This window comes from Filicampus tigris, chromosome 19 (genome assembly GCF_054856515.1).
Source record: "Filicampus tigris isolate MCC_2025a chromosome 19, RoL_Ftig_1.0, whole genome shotgun sequence".
Classification (NCBI taxonomy): domain Eukaryota; kingdom Metazoa; phylum Chordata; class Actinopteri; order Syngnathiformes; family Syngnathidae; genus Filicampus; species Filicampus tigris.
The window spans coordinates 5693588-5714321 of NC_141235.1; the positions used below are offsets into that span (position 1 = coordinate 5693588).

Below are 20734 nucleotides of genomic sequence, written 5' to 3' on the forward strand. Positions count from 1 at the left end.
ATGAACACATCAACATGATATAATTAATACTGTCATGTTACAAATGAGTCATCTGTACAGGCATTTCAAATCATACCTGGATTAGTTATATTCCCTTCAATGTCAATCAATTAAGAAAACCCTCAGGGTGACAAAGCTGAAATTGACTTGGATACAGTAAAGTGCATCAATCACAGACTAACAAATATGTCTCAACCTTCCATTCAAATGTCACAAAGGGTGCTTCTTTGGTCATAGCAAAGCAGGGTACACGCATAGCCGTTTGTAACATCTTAACTAAAACCAATTTTCAAAATGTGACAGAGGCCACACATGACTATGGCACAACAACAACAACAAAAAAAGTCAAGAGTTTTCCCTTACCGCTCTTAGTGATGATGAAGACAGCACACAATACCTCCTGACTTCTCCCATCCAGACAGCCGTGAAGTACAAAAAAAGAGTAGTAGTAAAAGCAATAAAAGACGTTAGGCTAACTGTTAGCTTATGTGGTCACAGCGTCAGCGAGCCTCCTGATTGGTTAATGTTGCATTTCACATCACAATCACGGAGTCGAACGAGGATTTGCAATAGTAGATCATGATTAACATGTTCGAGCAATTGGCATTGACTGTTTTCACAGCAGAAAAATCATTCTTTACCCCGCAGGATAATCTTTGTTGACTTGAACCAGAAAGACGAGTAAAATGCTTAAAATCGTCTTGGCAATTGGCATGTGCGTATCCCGCTTTAGAAGAGTTTCAAGTCACATAAACGTGCACGCACACACATTCATACATTTGTGCGAGCTCATCTGACGGGGTGCGGCACAGTGGAGTTGGTGCCACAGTCGATGTATTCAAAAGTCTCCAGGGACAGCTGCTCCGTGTGGGACAAGTACGAGATGTTCATGGTCATCCTGGGACAAAAAGAGGTGGCAGGAGTTCATTAAATCTGCCGCAACGCCAGAACCGCCACCCCCCCCCCCCCCCCCCCCCCCTTGTCTTGAGACTTACTGCAGCTCCAGGAATAAAGTGTGGATCTTGATGACGCTGGACTGGCAGTAAGAGCTGGAAACCATTTGATTGTGTTACATCACCTCCATGTTCCACCACAAAATCTTAATGTCCGCTCACCTGAGGCCTTTATCGGTAATGGGCAGGTCAATTTGATATGTGTACTGTCAACGTGAAAGAGAAAAAGTTAAAAAAAAAAAAAAAACAAAAAAAAAAAACCTCAAAACATTTTGCTGGTCATTTTTAAATTCACCAATTTGTCCGAGCGTGACGGGATGGCCGACATGTTGGACAGCTTTATTTTGCCCACCACCACGCGGGAGATCAGACCCTGCACGTCCAGCTCCATGATTTGGACCGGACCAAAGTTGTCATTGACGATTCTGATGAGATTCTGGATGAGAGGAGGATAAAAATGAACACTAAAAGACAAAAATACACATACTAAAACAATCACAACATACACGGTGGAGGTGGGGGGGAAACAAATACACACACACTTTGTCATGGAAAAGTCTTTGAGGGGAACTTTGTCCTTTCCCGCTGCACACTCTTAAATGTGTCTACTTTTACGGGAGTCTGTCATGTGAATGCAATACAGCACAAGGCTAACTTCCACCGGTCACTGTTTTTTTCCAGTTCTATTCCATTTTAGTTTTACATGAGTCCCTCTGTGGTTGTGTGCATATGGTTGGGCTGGGACTAAATATCAATACAAATAAAAAAATGCAGCTGATTTTTATTTATTTATTTTTATTTTTTCTAAATTAAAATAAGGCTCACCGTGACCTCCATTTGCACCGTGTCCGGCGTGAAGTAGACCATGACGGACAACACGGACACAGGGGTGAGCGACACGCTCCGGGGGAAGAGGAAGAAGAGGATGAAGCAGCTGAGGAAGAGACACAGCGCCATGGACACGCACACGTACAGCTTCCTGCAGGAGAACGTCAATATATTAACTATAGAAATGTAGATGATATTACAATCATGTTGTGTTGTACTGTTCTTACGTGCGTCTGGGTTTGAGTCTCTTATCGTTACACGGGATCACGGCAACCAGCTGGTCTTCATGGCCTGAAAACACCAAAACAATGACCATTGTTTTCACAACATTTTTTTTTTTAATGTATGGGGTAGACTAATTCAGTTCTCCATAACGTGCCACTTTTAAATGTTAAACAAACCTCTTGGAATTCGTCCAGTGCCACGGCAAGTGGGGCAGGTATCTCCCACGATAGAGCCGTACCGTGGGAAATGCTTCATCGTCTTCACCGTCTCCGACTCGTTTTCCCCGTCAGGACTGGACTCCCCAATTCCGCTCGTGTGCTCGCTCGGAAGCATAATACTTGGCCGGGTCGCCGGAGCCCTTCAAATACAAACAGAAATAGTTATTGAGTTGACATTCCCTAACACATGCTTGTTCAGCGAGGTTTGGTGCGATACAGTACTGCCGTCACACTCAGTCATAAAAAGGACCAATTAAAGTGTCTTTGTGACAAATCATAGTCCAGTGACTAGTGATGACACACAAAAAACATAGTGACTGTACTTTTAATTAGGGGGAAAAAAAACAACGAAGGTACAGTAGTTGGTTCTGAATTACTTTAATTAGTAGTCCAAACAATTACGTTACTGCTCGGAACACTCAATATTACTGCGCCATTAGCCGCTCTAGTTTGTGTGAGGTCTTAAATTTGTTTAGAACACATATGTCGTCTTAAACACATTAGCGCATGTGTGTTTAACGGTGTTTTTTTTTTTATTTCTGCATACTAGTACTGTCGTACATTTCTTTGCGTGACTTGGCTGTTTTTGTAATGAATACGCCACTTCCACCTGTGCGCTGCAATCAAAATGTCAGATTAATTTGCAATGCTTCAAATGACATTTCTGAGACGCTCGGCATACCTTTGTGACATATGCACTTGCTTTTTTGAGCTTATTTGGAGTTAAAGTGTTTTTAGAGGGCACAAAATTACCTTAAATCATCGAAGTCTTTCGTTTCAAACTGCAGCTGTCATCCTCTTCCAAATTCAAAGCTACTTTGTGGCCCACAACTTTGGGGGGAAAAAAACTCTTTAAGAGCTCAATTCTCAGGTATTCTCCTTTTTCGTGGGTTAAACTCTCAATTCGTGTCCTCCTCCGTCGTGTTTTTATCTCATTCTAGCAAAAAACAAATGATAGCGTATGAGTAGCACTTCCGCCTTCTTAAGGTGACAGGTCACCTATACTGCCCTCCAAAGGCGAATAATGTGTACTACATCTCTCTCGTGATGGCTCAAATGTACAAATCAAGCCTGGGAGATTCCTCAGGCTCGATTCTCTTGAAGCTTTCCATCTAATCGGTTTAAAATGTTTCACTTCTCCATATTAAATGTGTTTACTAAAATGGTAGCCGAAAGCTTAAGACATGTTATAAGGAAAATAAAAATCTTGCACTCAGTTACATGTAGGAGCGTTAACATCATGATTAAAATGTTGCAAGAATATTTTTACTAAATATGACCACGAGGATTAGCTCAATACAATTACTGTATATTTTTTTTAAATACAAATATTTAGTCTATTTACACTTCTGCAGGTTTATTGAGGCCAAAGGTACGTAAGTGTCTTCAAGCCGTTAAGGCCACCAAAAACTTCATTCTGTACTTACAAAACAATACTGTAATTACAAAATCAAGGTGCAGAATTAACTGACGGGTGAGATACAAGCCATGTGCAAATTGTTTATTTTGGGATCTACAGCAGAAGGGTTGTGAAAGTGTTTGCAGATGTGACAAGCGGAACCTTTCAAAACTATCTTGACATTCAGCACGCCACGGACATCACGACACACGGAAACCTCAAAACCACACTCTCGCCAATAAAATAGGAATCTGCTCCAAAACCACACACCGCAGAACCAGCAACTCTATTTTAAACTAATAGTGACGAAGATGCTTGATAAAAAGGCAATAACAATGATAGCAATAATAATAAAAGGTGTTGGTGCCACTGGAGATTGAGGAATGTGTTGTTTGCGGAGACATCTCAGGTTGCTAATACGAGCTTCGCTAGGTTTTGGTGAAAGAGCGGTAAGAAGGCGTCAAGCGGACCACCACTCAAAACTCCCGCGGTGATATATATATTTCGGTATATATTCTTTGTATACATTCCACACGTCAACGTCTAAAAGAGAACAGTACTCGGATACAAAAAGATTGCATTGTTTAGGCAAAGTGGACTACGGTTACACGGAGAAAGGGTTGCGTCACTATTTGCACTTTTTCTACCAACATTCAACTGTTTGGTCGGACTCGCGTCGCTTTTCCACTGCGACGTACCAACCCGGTTCAGAAAACCACAAGGAGGAAAATTTGATCCAAAAGGAGATTGAGGGCATCGGGACAATCGGAGCGCTTGCGTTGCAGGCGAGTGGAGGCTATGGCTCAAGCTGACACAAGCACGTGTGTTTTTACAATTTTCTCCCATCACACATTTGGAACCCTGTCTGAACAGATACTGGAAAATTACAAATCATACTTAGCCAAGTAAAGGAGTAAAATGTGTTTCAAAAGGAGTTTGAGGGCAGACTGTGGATCAAGCCAACATTAAGCATGTATTTGGAACCCTGTCTGAGCAGAAATAGTACTTTGTGCCAACGTGTCATGTGGCTACCATGCAGTGGAAAAGGGACGTTAGCGCGAGCTCCATCAAAAATAAGACGTCCGTATAAAAACACTGAAACGTCAATTTTCGTCCCACATATAAAGCTAACCAGCAATCAGAGTCATCTACAAGCAGCTCTTCACTATCACGCTTGGTCCAAATGAGCACAGCGATACTATGCTCACCCTTTAAATATGTCTCGACATGATATCGGAGAGGCAATAAACGAAGAAAAAAAAGAAAATCAAACGACATCATCACGCGCCTTCCCGTCAGTGGGGTGCCTGGATGGCACGCGCGGGCGGCGCGTCCTCGGCCATCTGCACCAGCTCGTTAACGGTGTGCAGCAGGTTGTAGCCGTGCTTGCGCAGCAGACGCTGATTGAGACGCCGGTCTCGGAAGCCCATCTCCAGCAGCATGGCCATGAGGGAGGGGTCCTGGCGGGCCGCCGGGTCCACGCCGCGCTGCACAGACAGAGGACACGTTAAATGAGGGGTGGATGACACCGCCTTACAATAAAGTCTGCCTTTTTTTTCACAAAAATCTCATTTGAATAATTTTCCCCTTTGCTATGAAAAAAAAACAAACAAAAACAGCAAATGTCATTCCAGTGTTCTCCCATTATGAGGATTCACATAATAAATACAATATAGCATATAGTTTTACTTCCATATCACAAATTTATATATGTATTTTTTGACATTTTGAAATTTTCTTTACTATTTACATGGAACCTACAGGTTGAAAGCGGCCAAACAAAGACATATTTAAAGATCACTTCTATCAAATTTAAGACTTCACACATTCACTAAATGTGACCACCAGGAGTGACTCAATGTTAGTAAATAAAGCATTGCAAGAAATATAGTAATATTGAAAAAAGAAAAGAAAAAGGAAAAAGGCCACTCCCATCAAATTAAGACTTCACATTCATTAAATATGACCACTGGTAGTAACTCAACATCATGAAAACGTTTTAAGAAATGCAGTCATGCTGTAACATTTTACATATAAACAGATGGTATTTGCACGTTTAAGGACTTTCCTAGATTTTTATAGGTAAAGAAAATATTTTCAAGGCCACTTCCATCAAATTTAAGGCCTTATATTCACTAATTGTGACAGACAGGAACAGCTCAAAATCATGACAATATTTTCAGAAATTTTGAAATAGCTTTTATCGATACGATGAACATGGTAATAAGAGTGGGTGATATGGGTTCTAAATGCAAAACATATTAATAAAGACTTAGCGGATTTAAGAATTCAGTGACAATCAGGGGGCTTTATTTTGGTTTGGCAAATATTTGTCGTTGACGTTCAACTTTGTTGACTCTTTTCCAAAGTGTGACTTTTTTTTCCCCAATATGTGGCGACGTACCTGTACGGGACAGTTGGGCCCGGTGAACAGAGCCTTGTAAGCGGACGCCGCCACTGAGAGAGCCCCTTTGACCAAGCCCTCTGTGAGGCCTCCTTGAGCCCTAAAATGAACACAAATTAGCCTCACAACAGTGAGAATAAATGTCCTAATTGCTCCTCCAGTGTTGGCCTAAAATTTCATGATGATGATGATGATGAAGACTGACCTGGTCTGCAGTGCGTTGCTGGGTCTGGGGTTGTACGTCTCAAAGGCGCTGGATGCTGATCCTGCGGATCTGGACAGACCTGATGAAACTGCAAAAATAGGATAGTGGAGAAGAAGAAGAAAAATAAAACAACAACAACACGCCAGTGTTAGAAAAGAGGAAGAGCGCCTTCTGCTGAAACGACAAATCACAATAGCCTTATTTCCTTTTCATATGACAAAGGGTTTCCTCTTTCAACGCCAGGAAAAAAAAAGACAAATCCTCTTCACACAACAAAGTGGCACCAAAGAGGAACCTGACATGTTTTGTGAACTGAATATTCCAATAGCAGTCATGTTAGGATTGCATACAATTTGACAGTGTCTTAGCTTGGGACCAGCACTGTTATTGTACTTTCTCAAGATTGAAGCCTATTTTTTTTTCTTTTAATAGACAGTCATAATATTTAATTTTTTCTGCCTCCAACCCCACAAGGAGCTTCGCCTGCCTGTTGGACCTCTAGTGAATGTTCCGTCAATGTTTATGGCCAAGCTTGTCGGCTATAGCGTTAACTGCTCCTCCACTAATATGGCACTCCAAAAATACTCAAAATTATGAGTACCCAAATAATTTGCCGTTATGCGTCATTTGGTCCCATTAAAGGCACTATAGAAATCAGAAATATCATTATTGTTGTTTATTTAGTCAGAATGGCCGTTTTTTTTTTTGAATATTTCAAAGCGAAAATGAAAATGAACCGCAAGTGTCAAACATCCCTATGTGTCTCACCGTTGGCATGGACCCTCGGTGTGCGCGACTCATCTACTGCGTGACAAGCGTCTTCCGCCAGATACAAAGCTTCCGACCTGGGACAACAAGCAGGTAAAAATTGAATTGAAGCAGATAAACGGAAGTGGATTACGGACCAGGTTGCTAGAGTGATTGCTCAACAGAAAATTGACTAACGACAACGTTGCATAAAACAAAGTGCACATCTCACCTGGGCGAGTAGATGGCCGGTGGCGGGGGCACCACTTCCGGGGTAAGTGTGGCGGCGTCCAGGGTCTGCGAGGCGCACAGCATCTGGTTGACGCTGCTGTTGATGGCGAGTGAGGGCAGAGCGTCGCATGCCGGGTCCTCGTCATCCTCCATCCGCTCCTCGTCCTCCTCTGCTGGCGGCGGCGGCGAGGCACCGCCTGCGTCTGAGACGTAGTCTTCCTCGCGCAACGGCTCGGGGCTGGCCAGCGTGGCGGTGACGACGGCATCGGGCTGTGACATGGCCGAGCTGTACATGGACTCTCCCAGTGGACGGCTCATGTCGAAGCAGTCGGGGAGGACGATGATGAAGTCGTCGCAGGAGGACGACGACGACGTCTGGCTGCTCACCTAAGACACGCCAGGAGGAAGGTCAGATGATTTAAAAAAAATAAAAAATAAAAAATTCAATCAAAGAAAGGGTGCAATACAGCTTATGTGAAGCAAGCTAAGATAAGACAACAGGGAGTTGACTAGTGACAAGCTTGATAGAGTGATCATGCAACAGGAAGTCGACTAGTTACGAGGTTGGTTGAACTACAAGGTAACGGAGTTGACTAGTTACCAGGTTGGTTGTGGTATCAGGTAACAAAAAGTTAAGTTGATTAGGGTGATTAAGTGACTGTGTAACAGGATGTTAACTATGTTGCTTACTGTAACAGGAAGTTGACTAGAAACCAGGTTGCTGGAGTAACTGTGTACCAGAAATTGACAAGGTCGCTCCAGTGATGGGGCAACAGAAAGCCAACTAGTTACTAGGTTGGTCACTGAACAGGGAGTTGACGAGTAGACAAGGTTGCAAGTCATCATGTAAAAGGAAGTTCGCATGATTGCTTCGGTGATCATGAAAGAGTTGACTAAGTTGCTTGAGTGACTCGGTATCAGAAAGTTGACAAGCAGGTCGGTTGGGGTATCGGGTAGAAGGAAGTTGAACAGCTTTTATTTTGGAGACACTTTGAAGCTGAAACATGCTGCTGACCTCATCCCAGTCGTCAACTTTTTCTTCCTTACAATCCTTCACATTTTCATCTTCATCGTCCTCGTCATCGTGATGCGGACCAGCAGGTGGGACATCGCCATGTGGTTCCGACACAGCTTTTCGTGAACAACAGAAAATACACGTGTATCATGACATACTGTATATCATTCCAGGTGATGCATTTTCAACAATAAAGTTACTGTGCCAACCTGGTGTTGTTGTTAGCCCGCAAATCTCATTTGCTTCTCGCCCGCCCTTCTCAGGAGGTGGCTCCCTCTCAAGGACAAAACTTTGAACTGTGAGAGGAGAGACTGTCACGGAAAGTCCAAATTGTCAACAAAAAAGTACCATAGTTCACTTTTCACAAGTTTTTCTTTGTCAAAATTTACTTGAATCTTCAAATTTATGACAAGTGGTGGAAATAGAATGGTAAAAAAAAAACACTCGTCTTCTTTATACCAAGAAGTCCTCTTTTGTTTTGTTTTTTCCTGAAGTAGCTAACACAGCTATCACCTTGACTATCAAATCAGGCTGAACCCAAGGTGCACTAGGGCTTCTGACGCTTCCTCACCCTGCGCCCAGCAGCCGGCATGTTGCTGGTTCCTGCGCAGCGGCCTGTGGTCGGGGGCCTCCTCCAGTGTGAGGGAGCGCATGACCGTCTCGCACAGGAACTGAGCGCCGCTTATCTCTTCCTCGCGCTCCTCGTCTGGGGCGGCCGCCTCCCACGGGTGCTCCCTCGGGTGCCTTGGTTTTCCTCCTGAATGACAAACATCCTTATAACTTACGAAGCAGAAGTGATGCCACAATGTACATACACACATGCATGGCACGATGCACGCACACACAACTAAATACTACTACTACTAAGTTGCATGCAAATAGTTTACGTTTTTCAAATGTCATTTGTTACATTGGCGATATTAGTAACTACATTATTTTGCCAACAAAAGCACATTTTTGTTGTTGTTGCCGTTGGTAGCAAAAATTACGAGCATATAATTCACTGCTGTGCAAGAAATATAGCTTTTCACAAAAAGCTTGTTTTCTGTGCGTTTTTGATCCAAAATATGTGCTTTGGGTGAAACCTACCCATATTCTACTGCTGATTACTAAAATATGGAATAAGGAAGAAATGAACTTTTTTTTCGATGAAAGAATAGAGTCTAATATTTCGTTTGGTAGCTACTGTGTTTACATAGGGTCACAATACACAACGCAATATTCTGTGAGCCTTGAAAGATCAGTCAGAATGCTCTAAAATGGCTGGCACTCAATTAAAAGCACCAAATGTGCACTTTAAACTCCTTACCAAAAGGTTTTCGGACACCTGTGACCTGCGTGTCGTCTTTGACCTGCGCAACGAGCGCCTTCTCCGGCACTTGCGCATCATGGGGCAGAGGGGAGATGCAAGGTGTCAGATCTAAGGGTGGGAAACAACGTGAAAATCAATTTCAAAACACAGCTAAGATGAAGTTTGGAGCAGTGATTCCTAATCACAGTGTTGCAGTTGAATAACGATTGGGAAACACGAGTTCAAAGGTGAACATTGTCCTACTACACAGGACGCCATGTGTTCTTACCCACGGGGGTGTTGTTTGGAACCTTCTCCAACTCCTGCACAATGTTGATATCCATCAACTCAAAGGACAAAAGATCCTAAAAAATAAATAAAAATCACATTAAATCTGCCATTGAGGCTGTGCACGCACGCACGTGTGTGTGTGTGTGTGTGTGTTTAAGGTGCACACCTGAGCGGTCAGCAGGTCCACATAAGGCAGGAAGAAGCCGTTGTGGCTGATGTCCATGGCCAAGCACTCCTTGGAGCGGACCTCCTCATCCGTCGTCCCCGGCCTCAGCTGCTCCCTCTGACAAGCACAACAACATTGGCAAAGTGAGAAATTGTGTGTCAGTCTTTTCGCCTTGTTCCCATCTACACGTAATATTCTATTTATATAATAAATTATTAATGTACACTGCTGGTGTGGAGTATATGTAATTCTCAATTGCTTATATATAGCCTAATCATACATAATTTTTTTTTTTACTATTCTTGCAGCTGTTCACATTCACTTCTATACCTTATTTATTATTCATATAGTTTTTGCCATTCATATCCACGGTATGTTTTATTCATGTGTAGCTGCTCCGTAAAGCGCTGCCTACTATTTTTTGCTGCTTTTCATTCACATCCACACATCGTACAGTAGTATTTTTATATCATTCATGTATATTTGTATTTAACATTACTGCTTTTTACATACTATTTATTGATACACGTATAACTTTATGCTTCATCCAATAATGCTAAGCCCATGCATATTTTGCTACAGCTGCTAGAATCTGCATTCCAATGCCGCTGACAATTCTTGTGACCTTCTGTTCCCATCCACATGTAGTAGAATACAGTGCACCTGTAAAGTACTGACTGCGCTATATTTTTACACATTTTGTAATATTAATAGCCTTATTCCACAACGGAATAAGTTGTAAAAAAGATCTGAAGCTGAATTGCTACTAAGAGGAATCAACAAAGTGGCAAACTCTGAATACAGCGCGGATGCTCTTATGTGTGTTCTACAAAATGGACGAATGGCTTACCAGTCGTTTCCGGTGGTGCTGAAGTGCGTGGAGGCCATTGCCGGGCTCAACCACGATGCTGCACCACACGCGCGGCCCAAACTGGTGGCCGCGGTGCGCCAAGCGCCAATGGGAGGTGTACGTGCCCTCCATCACTGGGGCCACAAAGGTCACGCTGACCACGCCCACTTGGCCCGGCAGCAGCAGGGGTACGGGCACCGACCTCCTCTCCTCCGACGCCAGGCCGAGGTTGCCCCACATGAACACCAGCTGGGCACACGCGGGCACACGCACACACGTGGGACACACAAAATAGCAAGCCAGAGCGCAACACAGCAAATTGAGCCGCGTAAATGTCAAAATATACGCTACTCACAAAAAAAATGTTTTTGCAGATGAACATCATCACCTCTAAACTCTTAAATGTACTGTGCATGTATAACCGTTGTTGTTTTTTAGCAGTTCTTACATAGGCTGAACGTCACCGACAACGGATGTTTGATCCATGAACGGACAAATACATTTCCTAGTTCAATTAGAATTCAACCTTGGTCTCGGGGGTCCAGCCGATAGTTCCCGAGTTCCTCATCTTCCAGTATTTGATGAACTTGGTGCCGGGCTCTAGACGGGTGCCGTCCGGCAGATTTTCATCCAGAAACAAGGCGGCCATAGTGGGCAGCAAGGACGAGTGCGAGGCCCCGGGACCCCTAGTTTCAAGTGTACAGAGCATTGTTGAAAACAGCCCTGCGCTCTCACTCTCATCTCTTTTTGTTGTCTACCAATCAAAAAAAAATGTCAGGAGCCCAGATTTGTGTGTGCAGGTCAAAAGCATTTCTCTTAGAAAATCTATGAAGCAGCAGCGGCAGTTTTCACACTGAGGTAGTTCCGACATTTCCCCACCAGCGCAGAGCAGCCAGCGACACACTCACACAGACTAGATTATAAAGATGGCATTTTCGTGGGAGAAAAAAGAGAAAAAAAAAAAAAAAAAAAAAAAAGACTTTTTGCATCCATGCTGGATTCGAGGTACCCAGCACTTGTTGGACGCCCCTCCCAGGCGGCGCTTACTCTGGACTGGAGGCCTGGGGGTCGGGGGCCGGGGCCGGGGCGGGGGCGGGACCTGAGGCTGTGTCTGATGCAGCGGGCGGGGGTGGCGGGGCGGGGGCCTGGGTGGAAGCGGAGGCCGTGTTAGTCAGGGCGCCGGCTCGGCCCGAGGGAGAGGGCCCGCTCCACTGCAGGCCCCGCTTCTCCAGTCTCAGTTTCTTCTTGATTTCCTTCACTTCGGCTCGCAGCTGCCTCCTTTCCGCTTTGAGGCGCTGTCGCTCGGCCTTGCGCACCGTCCTGTCTCCTCGCCGTGGGAACCTGGTTTGGGATGTTATCAGGGAGACCTTTTTGATGACGGCCAAGATTTGCTTTAAAAAAAAAAAGAAGAAAAAAAAGAAAAGAAAAAAAAAGAGCACTAACAATTGATGAACTACAGCCATCTAGCTTCTCTGAGAGTTTTCACCGCGTTTCAAACAATTGTCACTCTTTATATATAAATAATTAATAATTATTAATAAAGAAATAAATTAAATTGGACTTTACCTCAATTCTCCCGACATGCCGTGCTCGGGGATGGACAGAGGCGTCTTGGTTCTCACGAGGTTGTGGCTGGGGTCGTGGCTGTGCCGACACATCTCGCACAGGATGCACGACGGGCAAACACTGGCGGGGAAAAAGAGCCAACATGCGCATTGAAGTATGTGAGCTTAGAGGTTTCTCAAATGATTTGGGTCCTAGGGCCACTTAAAGTAATCAATACTGACATTTCAGTTAACCAATTTTAGGAAAAAGTGGCCAACTGAAATCGACAAATATTACATAGTGTAAATGCTCGATGGGCAGATTACAGAATAGAGCGGGGCACATGATTGCGCTTTGTACCTGCACTTGTAGGCTCCTTCAGAGGTGAGCTTGTTGCAGCTGCTGCAGTTTGGGGTGTAACCAAGAGACCCGCTGGAGGTGGAGGGGCCTGGCTTGGGCCCTACAGTGGTGGCGGGGGGTCCGGGCCTGGGCCCCATGACGGGAGCACAACTGGGCCCGCCGGCCTCGGGGGGCGGCGGCGGCGGCGGCGGCGCAGGAGACTTGTGCGTACAACACTGGCCCGAGAAGTCACTGCACATGCGCTCCACCACCTCCTTTACCACCTCGTCTTTAAACTGTGAAGAAAGCCCATTAGCGGGCGGTGAAAATGGACCTTAAATGTAATGTGGGGATGACCTTTACCTTCTCCATGTAGGATCTGAACCACATGGGAGGAGGCTCGTCTTCTGCTTTGGACCCCTTGTTGTCCTTGGTGATCACCTGGAGACCAACCCAAAGGCACACTTTATCCAAGACAGTCCTCGTCCGCCATGCTGCCATGTTCAGACTGTTTTCTTTCCACGGTGTTACAATCAAAGCACATTCCATTCATGCTCCTCAGACATTGGGGGGCGAATGTCATGAGCAAGCACTCTGGAGACGGATGTGTGGTACCGGTTTGTAGAGTTTGTCAAGAGTGTCTACTTTGGGGGGTAGGAGTGCGCAGGTAGGATGGCAATGTAAACAAACAGCAGAGGACATATTTAATCATGATGTGGGGCTTTCACTGGCCTCCAATCAATATGCTGCATTTTGTCTTGCTCCGCCCTTGAGGTACTCTACCGCATCTCATTTTGTTAAGACGTGACTGCAAAAAAAAAAAATGTGAGGAAAAGCCTACTAAACCAGTGGAACTTGATTTGGTGTTTATCAGAGGCACTTAAAATGGTGGCAGGTGCGTGGTGATTTCCATTTAACTTGAGTTTGATTGTGATCGGTTATTTCTCGAAACATTAGCCATATTAAGAGGGTGTTAAAAAAAATAAAGAGATTAATTGCGCCTACCTGGTCCTTACAACCATGTCTAAAAACCTTGGGCCTTGATTAAAGCAAAGTACTGGGCACTTTGGCGAAGGACCAAACCAAGCAAAACCTTTGGGAAGAGGACGGAGACAGGTAGAATACACCCATACAGGTTCGCAACCGGCTCACAAAGGTGAGAGTGGAAGAACTGGTTGGCATTGCGGCTAAAGTTAATGCCGTTTAAACCTGATGCTGAGTCACTGTCAACAAGGCTGGACTGCCACATTAAAGAGGAAGTGGACATGAGGGATGTTAAGTAGATGCACAAGAGCCCATTACCTGATAAGGTACAGCAAAAAAAGAATACAGAGGCTCGGCTTGTGTAGCGTGAGGGACCATGCTTATTTTTTATCATTTAATGGGACTTTGTTTCTGGATTAGGGGTGCATTTTCATTATTTTTGGAACAGGTTGGCTGGGTCGAATGAGTAATAACTAAACATTGACATTTTTGTTAATTTTAAAATAAATGTAAACATTTTTTTAATTAGAAAAAAATTATATTGATGATTCAATATGATACAAAATATGTCCAATAGTCCTCATCTAAACTTTCCAATGAAATTCATTAAAACCTGAGAATATATATCAATATTCACAAGTAAAAGCAGCCCTGAGGGTTCTCATAAGAATAAAATTGTTGATTTAAAAAATGTGTTTGTACTTCCTGGTTTAAGGAGGTTGGCGAACATACACTATGTGCCACTATGAAGCAGGGAGTTTGACTGGTTCCATTGAAGCCAGATTAGGAATTTTACGTATCACCATTTGTTGGTCACTTGCAAGCGTAAAAATTCACCTAGGTCGTTGCTGTTTCAGTTTCAAGTCTCAAGGAGTGCAGTGGGTTACTGATTAACATATTATTTGCAATAATATATATATTTTTTAAAGTAGAACTATTTTCGCATTGATCTTTACATAATACATTTATTTCAGTAATATTGTGGTAATGCCTATAATTGTGATTATTTTGGTTATGATTCATTTTCAGTCATTTTCATCACAAATAATTGCAAAATCAAATGTTCCCACCCTACTGCTTACAGTTTTAGAATGTCACAGATGTCAGTCATTGACTGAGTGACACATGACTCATATGCGCAAACACGAGCAGAATCCAGGTTGATCCCTTACAGCTTCTCGCTCCGGGGTGACTTGCGTGCCCTTGTCCACCGTCTTGACCCGCGACGGGTAGGGGGGTGCCGGTCGGAGGTCGCCCTTCAGCTCTTTGACCTCGGTCTTGAGCGGCCCACCGCAGGCCTGGCCCTTCATCTTGTAGACGTACATGATGAGGTGGTTGCCCTGCTTCTCAGCACTCTGCTCGTAAACAAGCACACGAGCCATGATGATGCACAGTAAAAAAAAAAAAAAAAAATTTTGCACTCTAAAAAGACCCCATAAATTGAACTTAATGACATTGTGCTTAGCCACGCACATCAGCACTAAGTGAGATTTGTTTGTGTTTGCATGTTGTGAAATCAGATCAACTATGCTTTTCATCTTGCATGAGAACGTTAGGGCAGGGCAATATGGACGTCAAATGCAATTTGATTTTATTTACAATTTTAACATTTTTTTTTTTTAAATAGAAAAAGCAAATGTTTTTTTTTTTCAAGCTTTCCTTCAGCATTTTTCCCCCTGCAACTTCCACAGAACCAATAAAGTGGTGCCTTGATTTATGTCTTAATTCATTGACTACACCAGTTAACTCAGAATACTCATATCTCAATCATCTTTCCTATATAGCAGGGGTAGGGAACTCGGTTCCTCGCGAGCCATATACTGCCTGTTTTGGATCTCTCTCTGCTACAACACACCTGACTCAAATGATCAGGATCGTTTCAGACTTCCACCGAGCATGCTGATGAGCTGATCATTTGAATCAGGTGTGTTGGAGTAGGGAGAGATCCAAAACGGGCATGATATGGCTCTTGAGGAACCGGAGTTCCCTACCCCTGCTACATAAACTGAATGGAAATACTGTGGATCAGTTTCAGTCCCACATTGTTGTTGTTCTAGAAAGGTAGTGTCAGTAATATGAGCAGTTTTTGTTCCCAGATTAATATTTGGAAAAAAAGTAAATATGATAATCGTTTCCAAAAAGTTTTGTTTGTGACGGACCTAGAGCAGAATATGTCAGCATGTATGCACTTTGAACTACAGAAGCTGCTAAAAAAAAAGATGTATAAGAGAACCCTGACAAAATCTCAAATGAATAAATAAAAACTAATTGCCCAGCCCTTGTGTTAGGGATCATAAAAGAATGACAGCCTTCAGTGATGCCATGACATCTTTGCTACAACACCTGTGCATCATTTTTGTCTATGATCTCACCTTTTGGTTTCCTGTCAGAAAATTAAAACAATGCTGTAATAACAATAAAAGATCATGAAATCAGCAGTACCTTGATGGCTTCCTCGTACTCGTCTGAAATTATAAAAACAAAATTCTTAGTCAAGTGATTTGGAAAGCAAAAAAAAAAAACATCTTTCAGTTTTTTAAACATGGATCAAATCTGGAGAAAGAAACAGGTATTTCTCACCTTGACTGTTGATGCAAATCTAAAGAAATAAAGAGGGAGTCATTTGATTAAATATTTAAAAACACACAAACATACCGTTGTCACATGTACAGATCGGCACGATTATTATTACCTCTTCGTTGTCCTCATCAAAGTACTTGACTTGAAAGTGGTTAATTCCGAATGACGCTTTTATCTGGAATTAAAGCAGACATATTTGATCACAATCCGTTATCTGCTACCACGTAAAACTCGACCGTTGTGGCGCTGTCACAATTTAAAGGTCGCTTACGTCTCCCGCACGCTTACTAGTTTTTAGAAAAGTGTCCGATTAAAACATTGAGCGGATAAATGTGGCCACTTCCGAGGCTAGGCCACGTCCGGGCCTAGTTGTCCCCGAACTGCGCCAACACGCTCGGCTAGCAGCTCACCCAGGCTTCCACCGAGCTCCACTCCAGCTTGTCCAGGTCGCCCGCCAGGAATCTCTTAACGTTCCCTCGGAAATTGACCTTTATAGACACTGGGAGCCCCATTTCGGGCCGATCGCGAGCCCACCCCCTAAAAAAGTGCCTTTGAATCCGATGTGTCGCCAGTGCGCTCGATTTCCCTGTTGCGCTCGACTGTCTTCTCTTGTTTACATCGTCAGCTGCGTCGAGAAAAATACGATGACGTTTTCGGCGCACGCGCACTTCCCAGATGGTGTCTCGACACCCTCCCCTCAGGATGGTCGGGCGCTGATGTCGTCATCAGTACGCGCATCAAGTGTGGCTGGCAAACTGTAAAGCCACACGTTTTCCCCCCCTCCGAGTCAATTTTAATGCTGTTGGGACTCTCGCTTTTCGCCTATTTGACAGCATAAGATGTCTTCACTGCTCAAGGTGGACAATGAAATTAAAACCAAGGTACGATTCCGGCTGCCGCTAGTCCACCTGAAGCTTTAAGTTTGCTGGATCACGTTAGCTTCTCTTTTGGTAGCATGATGTGAATGATCGGGCCGTGCTCAGCCGGCTTGTTTCCCGCTTAGTCCAACATAGCTGTCAACGCTTCCAACGATCTATCCATATTTCACCAACACGGCGCATAATGTGTATTCGGGATTGATTTGTCGACACTCACGTGGTTGCAAATGTAATAAATGGTTAGTAACGCATGTAGAGAGAAAGGCCCTCTTGGCTAGGAGCTACCGGGTTAGCCCAATGGAGCAAACGTAGGGGACAAAAATAGTGTCATCCTGCCGTCCTGTAAAAATGACTTTTTCCACTGTGTGTTTGTTTACGGTGATGCATACCGCTGCAGAGATGTTACATGTTGTCAGTGGTTGAAAAGTTTTTACCCAAATATAGTCTTTTACATAGCAAATTCCTAGAAATCTGTGTGATGTGATGATTCTGGAGATGCAAGGATTCTGCCCGACAACAGAGAATGTAATTTACAAGTGACCCCTTTTTTTCTTAGAACAACTGGATTAACCTAATGGAGCCGGCATGGGAGGATAATAACGTTATCAGGTTTTCTACTATGCAATAAAATGACTTGTTTTTCTTTTTGTGTGTGTTCAGGTTGATGCATTTAGAGAACGTATCACTGCAGAAGTAAGTATTAATGCACCGAAAGCTGGACACTAGTAGAAGCCTGTTGTGTTCTCTTCCATTGAATTGTCACAAAATTCTCAAAGTTGTTCTTTTCGTTCAGGCCGAGGACCTAGTTGCTAATTTCTTCCCAAAGAAGTTACTGGAACTTGATCACTTCCTTAAGGTCAGTGTCGCTTGGACGCCCAAATGCATTTTTTTAATGAGAGACGCAAGTAAACTTGTCTTGATTCGTTTTTTTGCGCAGATTCCAAATCTGCCCATGTTGTTCCTCTAGCACATTAGGTTTTCATAATGATAACAAGTAATATAACAATACAGTTAGTAATTTTTCTGAATTAGGGGTTAGGTTCAACAACAGTTGGATTTTTTTTTCCTTTCTGAAATGTCATAGCTATAAATTACAACGCATGGTAAAATACATATATAAAATATATATCTTTTATAGGTTAAAGTTAAAAAAAATGAATATCTCAAAAACCTGAAGTGGTAGAAACTTTTTTTTTTAAATCTTCAAAAATACATTCGGTGACATACAGCCATCTCTGATTAAAATTTGTAGGAGCCAATCATAAACATTGTAGAGCTGAAGGAGATCCACTCGGACATCAACCTGACGGTGCCCGACCCCATCCTTCTCCCCAACCTTCATGATGGACTTGATTCGGTCAGCCTCCATTTAACTGCAACATTGTTGCCCGTATGGAGCTTGTTGTTTACTTGTCTCGTGCTTTTGTCGTCTCAGCAAAACGCTAAAAAGAGAAAGCTGGAGGACGGAGATGTGGAGGACAAGGGTGAGTTCCAAACGATGACTGGCTTGTCTGGAGAATGATGACCCTCCTAGGCTCCATTTATATCTTCTTCTCGCTCAGTGACCGGCACCAAGGTCTTCGTCATGCCTGGCGGGATGATGAAGAGCAACGGCAACCTAGTGGATCTCATCGAAAAGGTCAAACCGGAGATTCGAACGCTTATCGAGAAATGCAACACGGTGAGCGTCGTTTGAATGAGAAGAGCCGGCGGGTGACTTGAGGGGCGGTCGGCGAGCTTAATGTTGTCGTCCCGCGCAGGTCAAAATGTGGGTGCAGCTGCTGATTCCAAGGATAGAGGACGGCAACAACTTTGGGGTGTCCATCCAGGAGGAGACGGTGGCCGAGCTGAGGACGGTGGAAGGCGAGGCGGCCTCTTACCTCGACCAGATATCCAGGTGGGTCCGGTCATATTCAATGCAAGACTACTGTTCCACAGATGTAGATTCAAATCTTTTTTTAGAGGCCTAACTCTGCCAATCTCTTCTACTGTCGGATCAAATGCAGATTCTGGCTTCGTGGTGGGGCATCTGTCCGTTAGACTAATGCCAAAACCTGACTCCAAAAATCGCAACGCTGAATATGGAAAAGCATTTTTGAGTACAAAAGTCCATATAGAAAGCCATTAAATTGATATGTTTGTCTTATTTTGTTGCAGATATTACATCACTCGAGCAAAGCTGGTTTCTAAAATAGCAAAATATCCTCATGTGGTAAGTCCTTGTAAATCTGTGAAAGCCAATTTGGTTTTGACATGAGCAATAATAATAAGAAATGGCCTTGCTGTGTTTTTGTCGACCAGGAGGACTATCGGCGCACAGTAACGGAGATCGACGAGAAGGAATACATCAGTCTGAAGATCATCGTATCGGAGCTTAGAAATCAATATGTACGTCTTCCCGGTCTCGGCGGGTTCAAATCGACTTGAGGGCGCTCACGCCTCGTTTGTTTTCGTTTGCGTCTGCAGGTGGCGTTACACGACATGATTCTGAAGAACATCGAGAAGATCAAGAGGCCTCGCAGTAGTAACGCCGAAGCCTTGTACTGAGCGCCGCCAAACTCTAAGCCCTCACCCGCACGTTCCTTCATTTCAGTACAATCAACCCCGTACATACGAAGATGGACATCACACCCGCTTTTTTTTTTTTTTTTTTTTTTTTTTTTTTTAAATTGTGAGAGACTTTTTTTCCCAGTTTTAATGACTTCAAATGGTTGGGGAGTCGCATTCTAAGCAAGAGTGTACTTTTTAATTTCAGAACGTCGGAGTGGTTTGATTTGTAGTGCTTACAAGGAGGTTCCAGAGCAACTTTTGTTTTTTGTCTGACCAATAGTTTAGAAGGAATGTTATATCGTACAGTCAGCTTCTAGGTCCACAAAAAAAATAAAAACCACCTCATTAAAATATTGATTCTATTGAATAAACTTTTTTTTTTAAGAAATGTGGGATTTTTATTTCAATCAGCTCCATGTTGCAGTTTGGCTTTGACCTTTAGCTGTCACTTTGACATGGGAAGGTACCCTTAAAGGATTCATATTTGAGTAATTTTAAATCCAAACATTATGTAACCATACATTAAATATATAAAATATCTATTAACAGTAAAATCTGATTCTAGTACATTTGAAGAATTTGAAAAAAATTCAATTTATAGTACAGCCACCTTTGACGTACAGTATCCACATTGAGATAATTCATCTCAAGGACTTTCTACGTCATTCTACTCTTATCCATGCGGTTGTGACGATGTAAATTGATAAAGTAAAAACATAAGTCTTTCTGGGGATTTTTAGTTAATATTGAACAATACTAGTTGAGGAAAAGCACATTTAATACGTGTTGTTTTCCTTGAGATAAGATAAAGTGTGAAAACACGCTATGTGCACGCTGGCAAAAACAACGTGCTGTTGCGCAACCTTGCTGATGTTCGCTGGTCATTCACTCTCGTCGCCACGGGCCTTCCTCTCACCACGTTCCTGATACGATATGTTGACGAGACTATTACGACAAGGCTTGCAGATAAGGCGGCCGCAAAGGAGGCTCGAGATTCGCCGGCGTGAAACTGTCACAAGGTTATTATGTCATACG

At 43.3% G+C, this 20734-nt stretch overlaps 3 protein-coding genes across 4 annotated transcripts; 1 reads left to right on the forward strand and 2 right to left on the reverse strand.

Annotated features, from left to right (window-relative positions):
- Window position 1: 1 nt before the first annotated feature.
- On the reverse strand, window positions 2-2339 carry tmem106a (transmembrane protein 106A). The gene is made up of 7 exons (XM_086016995.1): window positions 2183-2339; window positions 2009-2072; window positions 1779-1932; window positions 1249-1389; window positions 1116-1159; window positions 996-1049; window positions 2-898 (listed from the first exon to the last, which is right to left on the reverse strand). Exons 1-7 carry the CDS (start codon window positions 2337-2339, stop codon window positions 790-792), a joined length of 723 nt encoding a protein of 240 aa, XP_085873121.1. The 3' UTR covers window positions 2-789.
- Window positions 2340-3710: 1371 nt separating this feature from the next.
- nbr1a (NBR1 autophagy cargo receptor a) lies at window positions 3711-16914 on the reverse strand. Of its 2 annotated transcripts, none has more exons than XM_086016984.1 (22): window positions 16682-16914; window positions 16384-16446; window positions 16272-16290; window positions 16134-16156; window positions 14864-15046; window positions 13071-13148; window positions 12729-13003; window positions 12390-12509; window positions 11871-12164; window positions 11350-11509; window positions 10824-11072; window positions 9974-10090; window positions 9806-9881; window positions 9535-9645; window positions 8797-8982; window positions 8435-8536; window positions 8226-8341; window positions 7212-7597; window positions 7001-7077; window positions 6233-6320; window positions 6028-6127; window positions 3711-5110 (listed from the first exon to the last, which is right to left on the reverse strand). In XM_086016984.1, exons 1-22 carry the CDS (start codon window positions 16781-16783, stop codon window positions 4919-4921), a joined length of 3117 nt encoding a protein of 1038 aa, XP_085873110.1. In that variant the 5' UTR covers window positions 16784-16914; the 3' UTR covers window positions 3711-4918. The 2 variants fall into 2 exon arrangements, with proteins under 2 accessions (XP_085873110.1, XP_085873111.1); XM_086016985.1 differs by having other exon boundaries at window positions 8435-8521; window positions 16682-16913.
- Window positions 16915-16983: 69 nt separating this feature from the next.
- On the forward strand, window positions 16984-20083 carry psme3 (proteasome activator subunit 3). Its single transcript, XM_086016994.1, has 10 exons — window positions 16984-17152; window positions 17810-17842; window positions 17943-18005; window positions 18402-18506; window positions 18585-18633; window positions 18712-18830; window positions 18910-19046; window positions 19307-19361; window positions 19451-19537; window positions 19616-20083. The coding sequence occupies exons 1-10, from the start codon at window positions 17111-17113 to the stop codon at window positions 19694-19696; spliced, it is 771 nt and encodes a 256-aa protein (XP_085873120.1). The 5' UTR covers window positions 16984-17110; the 3' UTR covers window positions 19697-20083.
- Window positions 20084-20734: the final 651 nt, after the last annotated feature.

Coding starts and splice junctions, on each gene's coding strand:
- tmem106a (XM_086016995.1), bottom strand. CDS start 2,339: ATGCTTCCGAGCGAGCACACGAGCGGAATTGGGGAGTCCAGTCCTGAC. Junction 1,933..2,008: donor AGACTCAAACCCAGACGCAC/GTAAGAACAGTA, acceptor GTTCTCCTGCAG/GAAGCTGTACGTGTGCGTGT. Junction 1,160..1,248: donor CGTCACGCTCGGACAAATTG/GTGAATTTAAAA, acceptor TCACGTTGACAG/TACACATATCAAATTGACCT.
- nbr1a (XM_086016984.1), bottom strand. CDS start 16,783: ATGGGGCTCCCAGTGTCTATAAAGGTCAATTTCCGAGGGAACGTTAAG. Junction 8,983..9,534: donor AGGTGTCCGAAAACCTTTTG/GTAAGGAGTTTA, acceptor TTTGTCATTCAG/GAGGAAAACCAAGGCACCCG. Junction 8,537..8,796: donor TGCCGGCTGCTGGGCGCAGG/GTGAGGAAGCGT, acceptor TTTCCGTGACAG/TCTCTCCTCTCACAGTTCAA.
- psme3 (XM_086016994.1), top strand. CDS start 17,111: ATGTCTTCACTGCTCAAGGTGGACAATGAAATTAAAACCAAG. Junction 18,006..18,401: donor AACTTGATCACTTCCTTAAG/GTCAGTGTCGCT, acceptor TAAAATTTGTAG/GAGCCAATCATAAACATTGT. Junction 18,831..18,909: donor TTATCGAGAAATGCAACACG/GTGAGCGTCGTT, acceptor CGTCCCGCGCAG/GTCAAAATGTGGGTGCAGCT.